Here is a 19,640-nt window from a genome sequence, read left to right on the forward strand (position 1 = left end):
CAATTTTACATGAACATGGACTTAAAAAAATGGCATTTTTGTGATTTCCTTTTCAAAAAATTCGACCTAAAGCCCACTTCATTTCCAATAGAAGGTGAACAAACGTCTGGTAGAAGGAGAAGGGAAACATCTACCACATTCCAAGAACGCAGAAGCAAAGCAGGATCAGTTGGCTGTACAACCTTTCCGTCGTTTGTTGGTAACATTTTTCCCTCTTCTTTCATCTTCTTTTTGTTGAAATCATTGCAACATAAACATGGCTAGTGAAATCCTGGCACATATCGTTCTAACGCTGAAGCATACATGTTCAATTTCCCCCTCAGTGTTCAATTACTATTCGTTGCTATGAGTTCATGGACAATATTCTCGTATTCTGGTACTTATTCTAGTTTAGGAATTTATTCCTAGCATGAATGTTCGATTTAAGAAATATTCTCACGACAGGTAAATAGAGAGTGGATTTTATTATTCTGTTTCCTCGTGAAGGTTTACGAATCTCTCAAATTCTGATATACGATTATTCAGCTGTTCCGTTTTCTTCGACTGAACTACGACAATCTACTCATATTTCTGAACTCTGTAGTTGAAAAGAATTTTGATTTTTTTGCTGTAGATTCACCGATTTTGTCTCTTAAGATGGCAAAGGCGTTATCTAAGATGGTCTTAAATGGGATTGTATCGTTCAAATCTTCTCGTGCAACATCAATGGTACGACATGATATAGTAGTCATTGAACTCTTTACCAAAAATCATGTCGTCCATATCCATGTAACCTTTTCTAATCAACACAAGATTAAAATTCGTATTTCTTCTAATTTTCAGGCTTCTGGATCATTGTATCATTATGGAATGGGATTCTCAACAACTGCACCCAATGATCCTGATACACATGATGATTTTAAGCCAACTAATAAGCTTGAGAATTCAGGAGTCACTCTGAAAGACATCGTTGAACAGGTAATCTGTAGTTGCAAGTGACTGTATTGATAAAGTTGTCATTTAGTTAAGTTGTTGAACAACATGAACCTGGTGTGTAGGATGTGAAGAACAACCCTGTGATGGTTTACATGAAAGGTGATCCTAATCGCCCTCTCTGTGGATTCAGCTCACTAGCAGTCAAAATCTTGCAAGAATACAGTAAGTGCTCAAATCACATGACAATTTTGCTTTACTTTTTTTTTGGCTAAAATTGCTTAACCATTGAAAAATGTGCATTTGTTTTTGACTTTCTGTAGGAGTTCCCATAAGTTCCAGGAACATATTGGAAGATTCTGAGCTTAAGAGTGCTGTAAAAGCTTTCAGGTAATATACACTTTCTTAAATTTTGTTTTGCTAATGTATAGTTTGGTATTTTCTTTGATTTCTGAACTCATAGTAATCTTTAAATGACCAAAATTCATGATATATATTTACTTGTTTTGTAGCACTTGGCCGACGTTTCCTCAAATATTCATCAATGGAGAATTCAGTGGAGGGTCGGATATTATCCTTGACATGCATAAGGCAAGTGATCTCTCCTTAATAAACCATCTGAATGAAACCACATGACCATTTTACCCTTACATTCCATCTCACATCATCAAGGTTCCTATTTTTTGGGGGCTAGCCTTTTGAGCAATTGAAAAGGTTGGTTACTGTTCCCGTTTCTTATTGACTTAATGGGGACAATACTTAGTTGCTGTGCCCCCCCCCCCCCCCCCCCCCACACACACACACACACACACAAAGTCCTGTATAGGTAATGATGTTTGTAACTCTATATGGATAAAATTTTGCATGCATAAGGTCTGTTTTTTTTTTTTTTTTTTTCTCTGGACTAAATAAACTATCTTAATGAAAGAATGAACCTAAATGACCGTTTTACCCTTACATTCCACCAAATAGTTTTTACTATATTCATCAATTTTAACATGTGAGGGAAAAAAAGAAGGGAAAATAGGTGGTGTATTAATACATTAAACCAGTTTTTTTTTTTTCCTTAACCCCTTTAGTCCTTCTGTCCAGATTAAGTCTAATAGAAGCAACCATGTATTGCTGTCTAGATTAAGTGCTTAACCCATTCAGTAAAAAAGAAACAACCCTGTAATAGAGAATAAGCTATATAGAGGTGTTTTTTTTTCTCATTAAGTTGTAACTTTTTACAAATTTGTCTGCAGAAGGGTGAGTTAGAGGAAAAGCTAAAGGTAGCAGTTGCATCAAAGCAGTGACCGGTCTTAATATAGAGTCCTTGTGTTCAAGTTGTTAGATATTTGTATCAGATAAAGTGTAAAGTTTTTTTTTTTTTTTTGGTTGTTTTTATAAAGCTGTTATTTTAATGTTTATTAAACCATTGTACTTTCAAAGTACAATGCTTATATAAGAAAAGAAAAGAAAGAAAATATTAAGAATTAGAAATGAAAATTGGATAAGCAAATGAAAATACATTGATATTTCTTGCATGTAGCCCAACCAGGGGCTAAATGCAAAATATAACAATGTACTTCCATTTGTTTGTCTAATATAGCATCATACTTTTGTTTCTATTTCTTAGTTTTCTAAAATTTTATTTCAATGTTTTTTCTTATTAAAGCATTGTGCTTTTAAAGTATAACGCTTAAATAAAAAAAGAAAACAAAACAGAAAAAAAAAAATTAACAATTAGAATTGAAAGTTAGATGCTATATTGAGACACTCAAAAAGTTTTAAACTCATTTTCTATGAAGTTTTAGAGCAGTTGAAATGCATTGCTATAATCGGTTAAGTAAAATAAGTACATTGTTATAAGTGCATTGATATAATGGGTAAAATAATATTGTTATAATCGGATAAATAACACAAGTACAATGTTAAGAGAACACATTCACTATTTATATCTCAAACAAAGAAAGAAGATGCTATTCTAGTACAACCAAACAAAGCTCCAAAAGGATGAGCCAATATGAGAAAACTTCAGCGGTTGCCTTATAACTTCTACCTCTTGTCATTTCTGATTATTAGTTGTGAATAATTACATTAAAAATAGGATGCTATTATAAAAATAATGCAATTGATTTTATAAAATAGCATCCTACTTTATAGTGAGCAAGAAAGTAATGGATTGCTTAAAGAAAGTTCCATGCAGACAACAAACAAAAGCACGTTGCTATTTGTTTTAGTGATGTGCAGAAAACCAAAAATCAGATAAAAAAGAAAAACAGCTCTGACCTATTTCAAAAAAAAAAAAATGGATAGTGGAATGAATATGACCAAGTCCTCTTAGATATGGGTTGGTATGGGTGGTACTGCATCAATTTGAAGGTGTTGCTCTCCACCTAGATTGACGGACACAAAAGTAGGATATATAACATAAGAAAAAAGCATAAAAACTATGTTGCCATTTCTTGCAATTTATGCTAAAAACAACTTTCAAGTTTCAACAAAGCCACATTGTTGTTTCTTGCATTTCTAACCCATTTAAGGCAATGTACTTTGAAATTCAACACATGGACTAAAATCATTAAGAAACCTCAATATAAAAACCAAGAAAAATTACTTCTCTAGAGCAAACTTACAAAAACCAGCTTACTTAGAGGATGAGGTAGTCAACTTTCTCATAGCTAATTTGAAACGGTTATGCAATCTATATCAAGTTTCTTTGCCCAATAGCCCTCGCACAACATTAAATGCTCAAATAGGCCCTCGATCTATCACCAAGTTCACAAAAATCACAAATTTAGTCACATATGTGTAAGAAGAAAGAAAGATATGGGTAGAAACCAAACAAATATTGATATCATATTAGTTAGTGTCAATATCCTCCGATCGTGTGTTAAACAGTTATACGGACATGGACATGGTGTTGATACCCTCATACTTATGTTACAAAAATGTATAAAAAACTACAAAATATATCATTAAGAATCTTTAATAGAATATTAGATAAAAAAAGTAAATTACATTTGCGGTCCCTAAATATAGAAGATTTTTAAAATTTTGGTTCTCATCTGAGCACATAAATTATATTATCCCAACCTATATAGGTTTAACTTCTTTAACAAGTAATTTATATAATTAAATTTAGTTTTAAGACAACCACTTCTCACCCGCATAATACTGAAAAATACTAATTAAATTTATCTTCTTTTTCTTTGTCTTGCTACACATAACACATAAAAAATATTTTTAACAATAAATCAACAACGTAAAAAGAAAACTTTTTACATTGTTTATCAGATTTTAAGAATGAAACACCCATCGCTATGGTAGTTTAAATTACTTTTGAAATCATTTAATTTTAAATTCCAAATGGTTTTTAAGTTTATTAGTGCGCAAAATACAATCCCAAATACCAAAACAACAATTAATAGTGAAAAAATAGAGGTTGCGGCAATTCACTATTATAACATAATTCAAGATTAGTACACAAGTCGTGGTCTTCAAAATAAACTTGCTATCTTCTACTCTATCTCTATAGTCTTCGATCTGAACACATGTCAAAATATATGTAATACCTATTTTCTAAACAGGCACTACCATAAGAGATATAGATTGTTGTGTGATGAACAAATGAGATAAAGCCCAGAGTTGCTCTAATTCGAGAAATGTTATTTAACAAAATATAGTTGAGGAATGTTGTAGTTCGTGTGATGATGATTTCGTAGATATAAAGTTTGTTGAAACAGAGTTCGTATGAGAAAGTTACGACTACTTGAAGTTGAGATGAAGGTAGGTTGTTATTTCAAGAAAGTCAAGTCAAAGGTCAATCTTTGAGCATCACGACGTGACATATGACGAGTCACCGAGACACGTGGCTATAGAGTGCGAGTAACGATCCGAAAAATCATGCCATAAAATATTTTATTTTTAGATTTATAAATCGTTAATACATATTCTTCCCAAAAACCAATGTAACAAAACTTTAACATAGCATCATCAAACCACAGTAGTTCGCATAATATGAAAACATGTGGTGTGTGCTCTGCAATCATCCAGAGCTCTCCCAATTGAAAATTGAAGTACCTGAAACATAAACTGAAAACCGTAAGCACAAAGCGTAGGGAGTTCCCCAAAATACCATACAACATACAACCACAAATTATCATTCAACATATATATAACTGCCATAGCCTCCCCCATGGTCTTTATCTGGAATGTCATAGGCTCCCCCCATTATCTTTACCAGGAATGTCATGGGCTCCCCCCATGGTCTGATATCCAAATACCATGGGCTACCCCGGGGTCTTCCATGCAAGTATCACAAAGACAGTTAGCATATTACATAACACGTAATGGATCGGTATTGGTACCTTCGACCCATGGATATTAGGGCTGTGCAAAAAACCGCACAAACCGCCCACACTGCACCGCATAATACGGTTTAAAATTTCGCGGTGCGGTTTGCGGTTCATCATTTTATCAAACCACACTATGCGGTGTGGTTTGCGGTTTGTATTTATAAAACTGCGGTTCAAACCGCACCGCACCGCATGTTATATATACTTTTTTTTCTTTATTTTGTTATAACTTCAAATCACGATTTAGAAATGATGTATATAAATATATTTCTTACAATAACCAAATATTTATAACGTAACATTAAATCACTATTAGATCAAGATCTCATGGTTTACAATAATATATAAATTATAACGGCAATATAAAGCAATAACAATGATACTTACAAAACTATAGTAACATGAGTCACAATTTATTAAAAAACGATTTAACTTGAAAATTGTATTTGTTTTTATAAAATAAAAGCAATCATTTTTTTTAACCTGGTCAGGTTTTTAGTTTTTTGATAGATTTAATGTTAAACAACACATCAAACCGCACAAACCGCAACTAAACCGCATAAACCGCCCGCATCAAACCGCACCGCATCATGAGGTTTTGAACATCTGTGGTGCGGTTTGCGGTTTTGACTCGAAACCGCACCAAACCGCATCGCGCACACCCCTAATGGATATAATGAAAAGACTCACCTCGGGAAGCTGAATCCCACAGATACTCTCCAACTGCAGATCCGCTAAAATCCATGCGCTATCAAACAAATAACACCCAATTAGAAATTGGGTTCCAAACTATGATCCATAATCCATAATTAAGGTAAAATGACCATTTTACCCTTGACTCATCTTGAACCAAACTGAGGCCCATGCCCAAAATTAAGGCCTAAAACTGCTAGATCCATAAAAGCCCATTAATTACCCAATTTTCCAAATTGGGCCCAACCCCATATGGGCCTTATCCTAAAGCCCAATAATTCCTTAGTCAATAACAAATCTCAGAAATCCCAAAGACACCACGAGGCTCAAGCCCATTGGGGCCACAAGGCCCAACAAAGAATTCCTATAACCTAGTCCAAGAATGAGTCCAATTCCAAAAACAATTCCTCAATCCATAAGTCCAACACTCAAAGCACAAGACCCAAAACCAAGGCTCAAAGTCCAAAGGTGACAAACAGACCCAAAATGGCATTGGACCATTTACGCTGGGTATACACACACCGGTATGTTGGGCGTATACCCAAAGTCCATAGTACGCGGGGTGCAGAGTCAATTATGCTGGGCGTAACTGCGATTTCTTCCAAAAACAACTTGTGACGTAATCCCTTAAGCACTTAGCCCCAAAACCTCATGGAACCCTCATAATAAGCTCTTAACTTATAAAGTTGTCGACTTTATCAGTTTGCATGTCTCAATGGGATCCAATAATCATCTTGATCCATAAAGGACCCAATAAACTCCAACTAGAACATGCATGGACCGAAGAGGCTCCTAATGGACATGGGAACCGAAATAGGAGATGTGAGATCACTACCCGAACTTATCTGTGTCGGTAGACTTCGAGGATGAAGTCTAGTTCAAATGGCATAATTTTTTAGGGTTTGTGTTAGGACTCGATGAGTTGGGGAACCCGACTCGACGAGTAGAGATCGATTTTGGACGCGGGATTTAGGGTCTACTCGACGAGTTGGAAGGCCCCAATTCGATGAATAGACACTGTAAAGAGAAACCCTAATTTTCAGGGATTTGTACCCTATTTAAAAAACTTTTGGCTCATTTGTAGCCTCTTCCATCGTCCTTACAACCCAGAGAAACCCTAGTTCGAGTCTTATACCTTCTTGAGTGCGAGATAGAGCTTTTGAGAGTGATTTTGGTGTGGTTGTGAAGAATTTTGAAGCTTGAAGAAGAAAGAGTAAAGAGATAAGCAGTAGATCCGACATCTACTCTGTATTGGTGACCATCTTGAGGTATAAAGTCGCTATCTTGACCTTTAGTTGCTTAGATCTCATTTCATGGAAGTAAATGTTCACCTTTGATGTACAATGGTGTCACTTTTTGGATTGGACCTTGTTATGAGGATAGGGTTCATATATGGACATCCTTAGACCTCTATGGACATAAAGTTGCTCACTTTATCCAACCTTAGCCTTTTCTCCATGTCTTAAACTTGGTATAAACCTTAGTTTTGATTGTTTTAGCTTCTTAAGGCCATGCATGCACGTAAAGTTGGCAACTTTAGGTGGAAACTACACCATAGGGGGCTAGATTTGTAGTTTGGAGTCTTGAATTCCACTGGAAAGGACTGAACATGAAAAAGAATGAAGGGACTCGATGAGTTGCTTAGCCAACTCGACGAGTCAGGCAAGGTTCACCCATTTTCGGGATCCTGAGGGATCTCAATGAGCTGATTAAGGGTTTTGGACTAGAGATTTCGACTTAGAGTTTTCGGCCCTTAGACACTGAAGAACTCGACGAGTTACTGGGGTAACTCGCCAAGTTGACTCGAGATTTTAGTTTTATGGACCTTGAAGGAACTCGAAGAGTTGGTAGATGCACTCGACGAGTTGGGTAAACATGGACTGTTGACCTTAACTGTTGACCAGGGTTGACCAAGTTTGAATGTGAGGGAATTTACGGTATTCCGGGATTTGACAAGTTAATCACATGTTGGTTATAGGCAGTTGAGTTGGAGTTGCACGTTGGGACTTATCTGATCTTAGCAATTTAACATTCTTGAGAAGTGAGTCTCCTCACCATTAGGGATGCAAACGGATCGGGGATTCCCTGCTACCCGCAGGGACCCGACCCAAACGGATCGGGGATTCCCCGCCTTAATGGGTAACGGATCGGGGATGGGGATAAGATATCTTACTCGAAGCGGGGACGGGTCTGGGACGGGCATAGTACTATCCGCCCTGTTTATGACCCGATATTATATATACATATACATATATATATATATATATATATATATATATCCGAAATAGTTTTTCAATTTTATTTATTACTATTAGTAGCTTTCAATTTACAATACATAGAATAGTGAAACGTCGTGTACCTCTTAGTAATCTGTGAGCATGTCTGACTTGTGAGAGAGGGTTAACAGTTAACACATCGACTATAAAAATTGAATACATATACTTCTCTATAGTGCATTTCGATTTAACTCCAGTCTACTCTCTAGTCTCTACTTCTACACTTCTGCGTTTCTCCTTCTCATTCTCCATTCTCCAATCAATTAGCAAAATCCTTTTATTCAAGACTCAAGAAATCTGATTCAGGCTGCACTTCTTCTTCTCCGATTGATCACCAAGAGGGCAAAATTGTCCAATGGTTGTTACCATGAACGATTATCATCGGTGAGTTTCTTTTTCTTATTAAACTTATTTATTAAAGTTGATTTCATGTAATCTATTTTCTGCAATCGTTTTAAGCAATAATCGATCTCATGTAATCGGTTTATTTATAATCGTTTTTTCCTGTAATCATTTATCTGTAACTTTTTTTTTTCTATAATCCGTTTTTTGTAATAATCGATTTCATCTACTTGGTCTTTTCAATAATCGATCATCCTTCAATCGGTAAGTTAGTTGTTGGCTTGTTGTATATAATAAGAACAATACATAAACAATCTTTTTATTTTTATTTTACCAATCCAGTTAAGAAAAATATAAACATTGAACCCATTATTTTAATCATAGTGATTGATAACTGATATGAGTTTCATGTTTGTGAAAAAAACTTAGGATTTTTTTCGTTTGCTATTTACCAAAAACTCACCAATGTAATATGTTTGCTTTCTGTTTTTTTTTTTCTTGATTGTTATCTGTTTCTTGTTCTCTTTAGTTACATAATATTAAATTAATGTAATCTGTTTGATATGAAACTCATGTTTTCTAGTTATATGATATTAACTTAATGTCATTTGTTTGATGTTCTCCTGTAGCCAGATTCTCTGTTTGCTTTTTTTTTTCTTGATTATTATCTGCTTCATATTGTTTTCTTAGTTATCTGATATGAATTTCCTGTTTTCTTAGTTACATAATATTAACTTAATGTAATCTGTATGATATGAAATTCATGTTTTCTTGGTTATATGATATTAACTTAATGTTATTTGTTTGATGTGCTCTTGTAGTGAGACTCAAGACTAAAATCAACAACTTGTTCAACCAAGTTCTAAGGCTGCTGGAACTGGAACAAATAATGTTGCACCAATGGATGTTGGATTTCGAAGTTTTGTTAACTCGGTTAACCTGCTGTTTAAACATGTGTCACGAACTACCATTAGGAGTGATATAATGAACATTTTTGACAGGGAGAAAACAAAGATAAAAAAGATGTTGAGTGCAAACCAAGGTAGAGTTGCAGTGACTACTGATATGTGGACAACCTCTAACCAAAAAAGAGGCTACATGGTTGTTACTGCACATTACATTGATGATTCATGGATTCTCGTGCAATGAAATTTTAAGGTAATCAACTAGTTTTCTTTTATGTAGATACAATCTTGATTACTTGTGTTCTGATTAGTTTTTTTATTATTATTTTGAATTGCAGGTTTATGTATGTTCAAGCCCCTCATAATTCTAAAACACTAACTAAAGCATTAATGGGGTGTTTAGTTTCATGGTCAATTGATTGCAAATTATTGTGACAACCCAAAAATTTTCATTATGTAAAACCATCCACTGCGATTGAAGTCAAATCTGTTTCTGCTAATTTTCAAGCTTTTGGGATAAGTTTGAGTGTTTTAAAGTTAGTGCTTTAAAAGATATCAGGAGAGAGGATACCCTAAGGTTTATTATGTAGCAATAAGTGCCCAAAACTTCAAGAGTTTGGAATTTACGGTCCAAAAATGGTATTGGGATCGTAAACCCTAATGACTATATAAGTAAGACTTAGCCATTTTGGTTCATTTCTTTCATTTCTAACTAGAGAAAACTCGGTTTCTATCCCAAGGATTTTCATCCGTTCACCCCCAATTGTAAGTACTTCAACCCTAGAGTGTATTAAAGGGTACTACATGACTAGATAACATGGAAATCATCCATAAATCCCAAGGAAAAGGTGTTCACGGCCCACGATCCTCTTGGACCGTGAACACTAAAAATAAGGCCAAAAGTGTGCCCTATGTCCCTATAGACCTTGGAACCAAACATATAACTACCCTTGACATGTCTAGACCTTAAAAACATTAAGAAACAAGGGTTAGAAGAGAGTTCACGGCTAAGGATGTTCTTGGTCCGTGAACTCCCTTTTATGGTGCCAAGATGCCCCAAATTCCTTCCTTAAGCCAATAGACTAGCCTAACACTTTACCTTGATGTATTTAGGACTCAAAACAATCAAAATACTATCACCCATAGGTGATTACGGCCGCAAAGACATGCCAAAATGGTCCAAGGGACGAAAACTCAAGTTAGGGGTGTTTTGATGCCACAAACACTTCCTAAGGCTTAGACTTGAATTTAGGATGCTTCATTATGACCTTTAGGACCCTAAACAACCCTAATAAACATAAATGGCCATGATTTTACGTTTGTAAACTCATTAGGGTCGTGAACACCTCAAAAACTCCAAAGAAAGTGGTCTTCCTCATCATAGGGTAGAGCTAAGGTCCCTAAAGCATCCCATAGCCTTCAAACTTGCACTTACACATGAGTAACCATGAGTTTACGGCCGTAAACTCCCTTGGGCCGTAAACCCATGGTAGTAAACTCATGTGAGTGCTATTCTACCTTCCTTTGTTGAATCACATGTGATTCCAACACTTGGTCAAGGTCTTTCCTAGTCCCGGAAGGTGTTTCCTTTCATATAGTTGTTTATAAACACTATATTCATGTCAATATGTGTCCTTATATATCATTTAGGACTTATTGTGTCTCGGGACTTGTCACACCCCCAAACCAAGGATGGCGGAAACGTCCGGGGGTGGAGGACTTCATGTATAGCATCATAACCATAATTTCAATAGTAATTCAAGCAAACACAACCAACATATATATAATTGAAAAAGTTACATCACTTGTATGAATTACATGTTTCAAAATCAATTACAATATGTTGTCAAAATATGAAAAGTTTGACGCCTTAACGTCCCATCCTCAAAAGCACTTGATAACCTGATTAGTGTTTTCCTGTGAATACAAGTTATTCGAAAAGTGTCAACACAAAGGTTGGTGAGTTCATAAGCTTTTATTAATAATCTTAGTAGAAGTCTTTCACATGTAAATGTCGCGTTGTTTCAGAAAAATCTGATATTTTCCTTGAAATCCGAAAAATGTAGCCTTACAACCAAAGACTAGAATGTATGAGAAATCATCGTTTCTTAGTAGGGATGTTGTGAGTTTAAAATGAAATGGAAAGTAAATTTATTTTATCAACCTAAAACCTACTTCGGTTTTATGAAACCCCGTAAACTTTATGAATTGTTGTCTCCCTAAGTGAGTCGCTATAATCATACTGTGACTATGTGAACCTGCCACAACGTTTCTCAGGCGTCGCGAAAATGAAATGACATTTGTCACCCGTAGACCTGCAGGTCCCACTGTAGCTAGCAGCAAGGTGTGGGGTGTCAAACCCAATATAGATCTATATACAAGTATCACGTTCTCCCTCAAGGAGATTCTGATTATAACTACCAGGAATTATATCCCGCACTCGGACGTACGGGGAGAGAGAGAGAGAGAGTCTCACAACATAGGTTAACAAGTTTACTTGAAATGGGTGTGAATATAAATCTTTCTTGTATGAATGTACCCTTTTTGTACGAGTGCGTGAGTGATGTATCACAAACTATACCTATTATAGTTTATCTAAAGTGTATGTGATATGTATAAACTCTTTTATGGAAATGTATTAGTGTTATGAAATTATCAAACTATACTTTTTATAGTTAAATAATCCGTGTTCTAAAATGAAAGAATAATATTTAATATGAATGTCTTAGTTTCAGTTCATAATGATAAACTAACATGGAAACACATTCAAATATTAGAACTTATGATTATACACTTTGCTCAACATAATACAAAGTGTTATGATATTTACATGCTGTTGGCTAACTTTAGCCATTCTGCCCTGTATTTGGAAAAATCATAGAAAAATCATACGAAGTCGAAAACTAGATCCGTAAATTCTGAGAGTTCACAAAATGTGTCTAGTTTGCTCATAAATTTTATCTCAATTTATAATGACCTCTAACTTGGGTGAAAAAGTCCAAAATCACAGACTGGTCCGGATTGTTGTTTGAAATGATAGGCAGTTTTGTAAAAATCACCATAAATTGTAGAAAAATCGTATGGAGATGTGCAAGTAGCCATTTTAAAGCTAACAACTTGAACTATTTGCACCTTGTACAGTTTTGAAAACAAAAATGTTTAAGATGCCCAAAACAGTCCGTGAATGGAGTTGAACTTTTCTGATGTAAGCTGTTAGCAAAATTTAGTTATGTTCTTAGTGTTTTAACTTGTATTCCCCCCCTAAAAACTTGAGAAAACATGAAAATGTAGGGGTATGAACTCACCTTGAGTGATTTCAGTAGATGATTGTTGAAGAATGGAAGTGTTTAATTCAAGAACACTTGGAGATGCCTTGAAGGTTTTCGAGAATCTAACATCATAGTTAGGGAGTTTGTGTAAGCAACCAAAGATTTGAGTAGAATGAAGTGAAATAATAATAGGGAGGATGAATTTTTTTACTTACTAAGTGTGGAAGAACACTTGAAATCAGCCTTGGATCTCGAAAATTTGTGTAGAAGAGTTTGAGAGAAAAAGTGATGTTTGTTACTTAGTGGAATGAGAGAAATGAGAGAAAATGAGGAGTGTGGTTGATTGTTCCAGCTCAAAAACGTGGGAGTGAGTGAAATTTGAGTGTAAGGGAACATTGAAGTGACATAGGTAAGGTGGGGAGGTATGGCTGGTCATAGAGTGGGTGTGGGGTGGTTGCTTGTGTCATAAGTTAAGGCAAAGTCAACACTCTACCTTAAATAAATCCCCCATTAGATCTTTATTATTTAATTAATGATTTTTATAAAAATATGTTTAAATTATGAATATTTAGAGTTTATTATGTTAAAATAAAATTTCTGGAGAAAATCCCGCTTTAAAATCACGAAAAACGGGCTTAAAATGTTAAAAATATCAAAAATGGGCTGAAAATGACAAAAATGCGAAATCTGGCCGAGGCTCGGCCCTCTTATGCTGAACCGAGAGAGAGAGGGAGGCGGAACCGAGAGGAGAGGAGAAGGAGGGAAGAACCGAGAGCACGAAGAGACAGAGAGGAGAGAAGGGAACCGAGAGTGCGCGAGAGGCAGAGAGGCGGAGGGAAGGGAACCGAGAGTGCGCGAGAGACAGAGAGGCGGAGTTAGCGAACAGAGAGGCTAAATAGCGAACAGAGAGTGGGGGCGGACCGAGAGGCACCGAGCGCTCTGTCGTGAACAGTAGTTTCGGTTCTTGCTTCTTGTTCTCGGTTTCGGTTCCTCCTGGGCGAGGTTCGGTCCCGAGAGGTCCTTCGGCTCAGGAGGGTTCGGCTCCTCCTTGCTCTTGGTCCCTAAGAGGACCTTCGGTTCCTAATGTCCAATTTTCTCGTTTTCGCCCCGTTTTAAGCCGTTTTTGACCCGGTTAAGGGCCGGAATGACCCGAATGATTCTAAAAAGTTACGGGAAACTTTTTGAGAGAGATTTGGGAGAGATTTCTCACACTTGGAGAGATTTGGGAGAGATTTCACATTCTTGAAGAGATTTCCCATACAAAGAGATATTTGAGAGAGGTTTCACATACTTGGAGAGATTTAGGAGAGATTTGACATTCTTGGAGAGATTTCTCATACAGAGAGATATTCGAGAGAGATTTCACATACTTGGAGAGATTTAGGAGAGATTTGACATTCTTGGAGAGATTTCTCATACAGAGAGATATTTGAGAGAGATTTCACATACTTGGAGAGATTTAGGAGAGATTTGACATTCTTGGAGAGATTTCTCATACAGAGAGATATTTGAGAGAGATTTCACATACTTGGAGAGATTTAGGAGAGATTTGACATTCTTGGAGAGATTTCTCATACAGAGAGATATTTGAGAGAGATTTCAAGTGTGGCATTTGTGAGTGTTTGGTTCCGTAATGCGAGTCTCTTGAGCCCGTTAAGTCATGATTAAGGATCCCACACACTCCTAATGAGTATGCAACATGGTTTTCATCAGTTTAATTCATTGATTAGTACTAAGGCTTAGGAAATTTTTAACACAAAACTTTTCTCCTGTGATGTTTTCCCATTAATATAGCAAGTTATACAGTACGAACATAACACAAACCCTAATACACAAGGTTTAATAGAGTTGACCGGCTTGACTTGATGACTTGACTTGACTCAAGTTTGACGATTGTCACAGGACTTCATTCGTGGAACTTCTCATCCGTACGCGCATACCCGTTTGAATCACCCACATCAGGTGAGTTCATACCCCGTAATGAATCTTTTAACTATTTTAACTGTTTTAGGGGGGGGGGATACAGGTTGAACACAATGATAATTGTGTAAATGTTTGTTTTTAAACAATTTTCAAAATGTTACTTATGCTATTTATAAGTTGTCAAACCATTTCAAAACTCTTTTAAAGTTATGTTACTTTATAGTTATACAAAACTCTGTTTTTAAAGCATAAGCATAACTTAGTAGATAAATGAGTCTTTTCAGTAACAGTCTAGGTAGAACATTAGTAAACTATTATAGGTATAGTTTAGGAGAATGCTATTCATTACTTCTAGTACAATGAAGCACACAAAGAATCAGTACCATAACAGAACAAATAGTGAAGAGAATCAAACAGTACCATAACAGAACAAACAGTGAAGAGAATCAAACAATAGCAAAATAGAACATAACAAACGGGTTAAGTTGCTATAGAATGAGAACACACAAACATGATCTATTTATATCAATGAATCACTAACGCATTAGTGATAATTATATTGGGTATACATGATCATATAACTTTAAATGTGAATTACACGGCTTGCAAGAAATTGTTGGGGTCGCGTTTGGTTCCCTAAATCTCTTTACATTGAGAGCGTTTAGTAGGGGTTCTAGCTTTCACATTATGACTGTAATAAAACAGATATGTTTTTAGGTTATTAGTACATCCGCATGTCATTATAAACGACATCTGTGTACTTACTTTTCCCATTACTTTCATAAAGTGTTAGTACCACTTGAAAGTTGATCTATTTTCTAGTCAAGATAGTTATAAACTAGGGAGAATATACTTTTACATTTGACAAAGGAATGGTCGGGTTTAACACAGAACAAAAGATGCCTTGGTAGAAGGCTACGATTAAAGGTTAGGATCATAATGCTAGCTTTATGATTCCTTAATGTATACACTATAGGATACATATATACTAATAGATTCCGATAACTAATAGAATGTGTGCTCTTCGCTTCATTTCCTATTCCCGTTGGATGTGGGCTTGGAATGAGGTCACCCAATCTATTATCTACCCGAATATATATATATATATATATATATATATATATATATATATATATATATATATATATATATATATATATGCTTAGTATCCATTAAGTCATCATAAGGGTACCGGGTATGGATCAGGTTATAGGACACAGAGTCAACGCACAACTTTTCTAGTACAAAACTTACTTTTCAAAGTCAGTATTTTGGTATACAAAACTAGAGATTTTCCCAAATAAGGGCTTAATCCATTTTATTAAGCCAGTACATTTTTAGAGACTTTAGGTGAGTAACTCTATAACACCTTAGTTTATACACCATGTTTATATATAAAACTAATATCCAATAGATAGTTAAATGTGTGTTTTCCGCGTTACTTCCTGTTCCTGTTGGATTGTGGGCGTAGGGCAGATTCACTTAATTAACTTTCTACCCGGTATCAGATTATATATAGCAGTATAAACAAATCTATTATAAAAGTAGTCACCGTAGTCATTATTTTACTATAAGGAATATAGGTTTTCTTAAAAAAACTTTTCAACCATTACAAATAACTCCATGAGTAACAAGTGAATACACCAGGGTTATATATGACAACGATCTAACAACCAATGGAATGTGTGCTATCCGCCTTACTTTCTGTTCCCCGTTGGGTTGTGAGATTGGGGCAGATGCGCACAATCGATTGTTTGTTTACTCTGAGTATATATAACTTATACCCACTTAGTACCCATAGAAAGGCTTGTAGTGTCATTTTACTTAACTTTCATTCGAGTAGGAAATATATGATTTTCTAGAAGAACAAACGAACCTTTCAAAATAGAACTTACAACGTACATCACTTTTACTTATACATTTTCCACAATGCTTTACAACTTACTCACATCACTAACATCTTATGAACTCACCAGCTTAATTGCTGATCAACTCTTTCAAATAACTTGTATTCTCAGGAGACTATTAGACAGGTGCTCGTGCTGGGAATTTCAGAAGATGGAGCATTATAACTTCAAGTCTTGTTTTGTTATTTGTTTATGACTTCTATGTTTTGTGAACACACACATTTTAAACACTTTCTTTCGAAATGAAATGGTTGTTTATTACTTGCTTACCATATACATGTCTCTTGATACTAAACATAACGGCCTCCACCCCTGAACGTTTCCGCCGTTCTGGTTTTGGGGTGTGACAGTTATATACTTTAACTTTAGATAATTGTAGTGTTGATAATTCCATGATTGAAAAAATGAAAGAAAAGTTAAGACCTGATAACTTAATTTTGAAAGGAAAATTTATTCACATGAAATGTTGTGCACATATCTTGAACTTGATTGTTCAACAAGGATAAAGTGCAATTCAAAGTGAGGTTGAGTGTATTCGTGAGAGTGTTGTTTATTAGCCTGCCACTCCAAAGAGAGTGGAAACTTTTGAGGAAGCGAAAGATGGATTATCTCTTTCTAGTAAAAGAAAGTTAGTTTTGGATTGTAAAACCATATGGAATTCCACTTATCTCATGCTTATGAGTGCAATTGTTTACAAGGAGGTCTTCAATCGCCTAGTACACAAAGATAAAAACTACAAGTAAGCACCCAGTGATCAAGATTGACATTTGGCAAAATTGATGTGTGAAAAACTCAAGGTGTTTTATAGTGTGACCGAGATGTTTTCTGGTGTCAAATATCCAACTGCTAATATTTTTTCCCAAAAATTTGTGAGATTCGGTTGTTGCTCAAAGAGTGTCTTACCTCACCTTATGTGGAGATTAAGGCAATTATTACCAATATGATCGAGAAGTTTGACCAATATTGGTCTCTTATACATGGAGTATTAGTCATAGCCACTATTTTGGATCCAGGATTCAAAATGCAATTGATTGAGTATTATTTCCCCCAAATTTATGGTGGTGAGTCCCAAAAAGAAGTTGAGCGAATTAGAAAGTTGACTTATGATTTGGTAAACAAATACAAGCCACATGATGCCAATGAAACCCATTCTTCATTTACTAATTTTGATTTTGGCATGGATATTGATGATTTTGGAGATTCTTTGGCTGGTTTTGATTTATTTGTGAGTTTCACTTCAAGTGTTGATACTTACAAATCCGAGTTAGATTATTACTTGGAGGAGAATGTTTTGCCAAGGACCGGAGATTTTGACATTTTAGCATGGTGGAAAAGTAATGGTATTAAGTATCCTAATTTGCAACAAGTTGTTAGAGATGTTTTGGCTATACCAGTGTCTACCGTTGTTTCCAAATTAGCATTTAGTACCGGTGGAAGACACGTTACTCCTCATCGAAATAGGCTTCATCCCGATCTATTGGAAACATTAATTTGTGCTCAAGATTGGCTATGGGATGATAAGCTTGGTAAGGGTTTTTATTTTTAAACTTTTTACTTTACTTTATAAACATACTAATATCTAATTATTTGATTATTTCTAGGTACACATTCCAATAGAGAGAAACATCTTGCAAAGTTTGAAGTTGTTAAAGATAATGATTTGGTAAGTTTGTCATGCTTATCTTTTTTTTAGTAATCAAATATTTGACTTCAAATTTTAATTGATGGTTTAGGGTCCAAGCTACGTGGATTTTGATACTTAGTTTATGAATATTTGTTGGCGATTGATGGTGATGAAGACCAAAGACTTTTTTTGAATAAGATTCAAGTGAAGTTGTTTTTATTTTAGTTTATTATCAAAACTTAAGAATTTCGTGATCATCTTTTTGTATTTTGTCATCATTGAGAATGAAATATGTATCATTGAAATTTTTAGTTATTGTGATTATTGTTTACGTTTTTTAATTTATTATATTTATAAAAAATGGAATGTATTTACTAAACGGATATCCATTGGGTTCCCCGAACCCGACGGAGATTAATTTACCCAACTCCGTCAGGGATTTAGTGGGGTGGGGGCGGGGATGGATGCTGGAAGCGGAGGTCGGGGACAGGGACGGGGTCGCAATACCCGCCACTATCCGCCCCCGTTTGCATCCATACTCACCATACCTATGGGTCGAAGGCACCAAGGCCGACCTACTTGTGATATGTGGTACATTCGTTGTTGTAGTGATACGTTGTATGATAGTTAGTTATGCTAAGTGGTATGCTAGTTATATGTGTGATTCTTGCTGGGAAGACTATGGGGGAGCCCATGACACCTGTATGTAAGACCATGTGGGGGAGCCTTTGGCTTTCCAGCTAAAGACCATGGAGGGAGTCCATATCACTTAGATGTAAGACTATGTGGGGGAGGCCATGACATCCTGGAGTAAGACCTTGGGAGGAGCCCACTGCATCCTTATATGTTTGTATGCATGACTTATATGGTTTATGTACCTTTTATAGTTAATATGAATTATGTGGATTGTGTGGAGTATGCTTTGGGGAACTTACTAAGCATTAACTTACAATTTGTTGATTTGTTTCATGTATTTTTGAGCCTAAGGGCAAAGGCAAGACTTGATGGTGCGACATGCATTCTATCTCAAACGTTTTTATAGGGCACTCTGATGTTTAGAATAATATTGTTGATGTTATGACTTTGAAAACAAATGTACTTAAGATTTTATGGTATATTGAAAATGTTTTTGACTAATTAAAAATGAAAAATTTCTTTTGAAAAATTGAGTCGTTACACATTTATCACAAAATTATTAGCATAACAAGTCAACTCATTTCAAAACCAAAATTAAAGAAGCAATTATCAAGTTTCCAATCATGGAATTACAACGTATCTATGAACAAAAGATTATCCAATCAAATTTGTAAAATGGACTAAAGTTAATTATTATGCTACATACAATGGCCTTTAGTGTTTGGGTTTTTGTACATTTATTTGTTTTTTCTTTTAGTTTGTGTTGAAGATGTGTTCAAGAATTTAAGTTTTCGTTTGACTTTTTTCAATTGA

At 35.3% G+C, this 19,640-nt stretch overlaps 2 protein-coding genes across 2 annotated transcripts; both read left to right on the forward strand.

Moving 5' to 3' along the window:
- LOC144999684 (monothiol glutaredoxin-S15, mitochondrial-like) lies at positions 1-2,282 on the forward strand. Its single transcript, XM_078958815.1, has 7 exons — positions 1-199; positions 614-708; positions 823-957; positions 1,038-1,137; positions 1,236-1,302; positions 1,425-1,503; positions 2,157-2,282. The coding sequence occupies exons 1-7, from the start codon at positions 10-12 to the stop codon at positions 2,205-2,207; spliced, it is 717 nt and encodes a 238-aa protein (XP_078814941.1). The 5' UTR covers positions 1-9; the 3' UTR covers positions 2,208-2,282.
- Positions 2,283-17,507: 15,225 nt separating this feature from the next.
- LOC145003168 (zinc finger BED domain-containing protein RICESLEEPER 1-like) lies at positions 17,508-18,330 on the forward strand. Its single transcript, XM_078962301.1, has 3 exons — positions 17,508-18,093; positions 18,169-18,230; positions 18,301-18,330. The coding sequence occupies exons 1-3, from the start codon at positions 17,508-17,510 to the stop codon at positions 18,328-18,330; spliced, it is 678 nt and encodes a 225-aa protein (XP_078818427.1).
- The last annotated feature ends 1,310 nt before the right edge of the window (positions 18,331-19,640 follow it).

This window comes from Lactuca saligna, chromosome 6 (assembly GCF_052625555.1).
Source record: "Lactuca saligna cultivar CGN05327 chromosome 6, ASM5262555v1, whole genome shotgun sequence".
NCBI classification, from domain to species: domain Eukaryota; kingdom Viridiplantae; phylum Streptophyta; class Magnoliopsida; order Asterales; family Asteraceae; genus Lactuca; species Lactuca saligna.